A 1,114-nucleotide genomic window follows, 5' to 3' on the forward strand; every position below is an offset into this window, starting at 1 on the left:
CCCCCACCCCACCTTTGACCGAAATCCAAAATTTCCAAGAGTCGTTATAGAAACTAATGATGCACTTATGGTACATCACACGCAAACTGTGGTTCGGAAACTACTGATGGAAGTCGCAAAAAAATGAACGCGATGGCCACCGCCAGATCGATGGACGGCCAACTACGGGACGAATAGGTGCTTCCCAGCGACACCCAGCTCCTTAGCGGCTTGCATGATGCCGCCATCTAAATTCAATAGGTACTTGAATGACGTCTGCAATGCACAAACAGCAAGACGGCTGTCGTTACCTGCAGGGGGGAGGGGGAGGTTTGAGACTAACTCCGTAGACGTATTTTGGCTACCTTTCCGACAACACACAACAGCAGTGTTCGGACGATGGTCCTCAAGCAAGGCTTTCACTTTATCCACGAACTCCTGAGAGTCCTCATAAGGGACATTCACGCTGCCTCTGAGATGGACCATGTCGAACTGTGGTTTGGGTCGAACGTCGATGACCAGGCAGGCTGCTGATGGGCTCTCAAGCATGAGGTGCCGTAACTGACGACACAACATGGCTATCTCCTCGGCCCTCGTGAAGAAGATGCTCACCTGTTTAGGGCCGATACTGTTGACAGCTGGCAGCAACTGTACCCCATCGCCATCATCATGTAGGCTACTAGCATCACTACGGTCTTGTGCCGCGGCAGACTCCTCCGTCCACCCACACACCGGACAGTCTGGTCGCCGCTTCAACGCTACTGTCCTCGTAGAGAGGCCTCCGTCTAGCATATCCACCAACAACAGGCGTCCCGATAGGCTGGCCTCCTCTAGCTGGGAACCGTCCATTAGGGCAAGCTTGAGGGCCTCTGAGGCCATCACACAGCCGATCATGCCAGGCAAAGGAGGGAATACTCCGAGAGTGTCGCATCCCCCTCTGCCCCCTCCACCATCAGAAGGCTCCGGAAACACACACCGCATGCAAGGCCCCGCCTCTCCACTGCAATAGACAGTCACCTGGCCAGACCTTTCCATGGCCGCTCCCGACACGAAGGGGCGTCTCGCAGTAGCACAGGCTGAGGAGAGCAGCCAGCGTGTCGCAGGACAGTCTGTGCAGTCCAAGATGATATCATGC

General features: G+C 55.3%; 1 protein-coding gene across 1 annotated transcript; it reads right to left on the minus strand.

The window, feature by feature from the left end:
* Positions 1–162: 162 nt before the first annotated feature.
* Positions 163–873, minus strand: Pmar_PMAR018853 (conserved hypothetical protein; the record flags this gene model as incomplete). Its single annotated transcript, XM_002779636.1, has 3 exons — positions 163–290; positions 345–540; positions 592–873. 3 exons carry the CDS (start codon positions 871–873, stop codon positions 163–165), a joined length of 606 nt encoding a protein of 201 aa, XP_002779682.1.
* Between the last annotated feature and the right edge of the window lie 241 nt (positions 874–1,114).

Source organism: Perkinsus marinus, assembly GCF_000006405.1.
Source record: "Perkinsus marinus ATCC 50983 genomic scaffold scf_1104296946624, whole genome shotgun sequence".
In the NCBI taxonomy this organism is placed as follows: Eukaryota; Perkinsozoa; order Perkinsida; family Perkinsidae; genus Perkinsus; species Perkinsus marinus.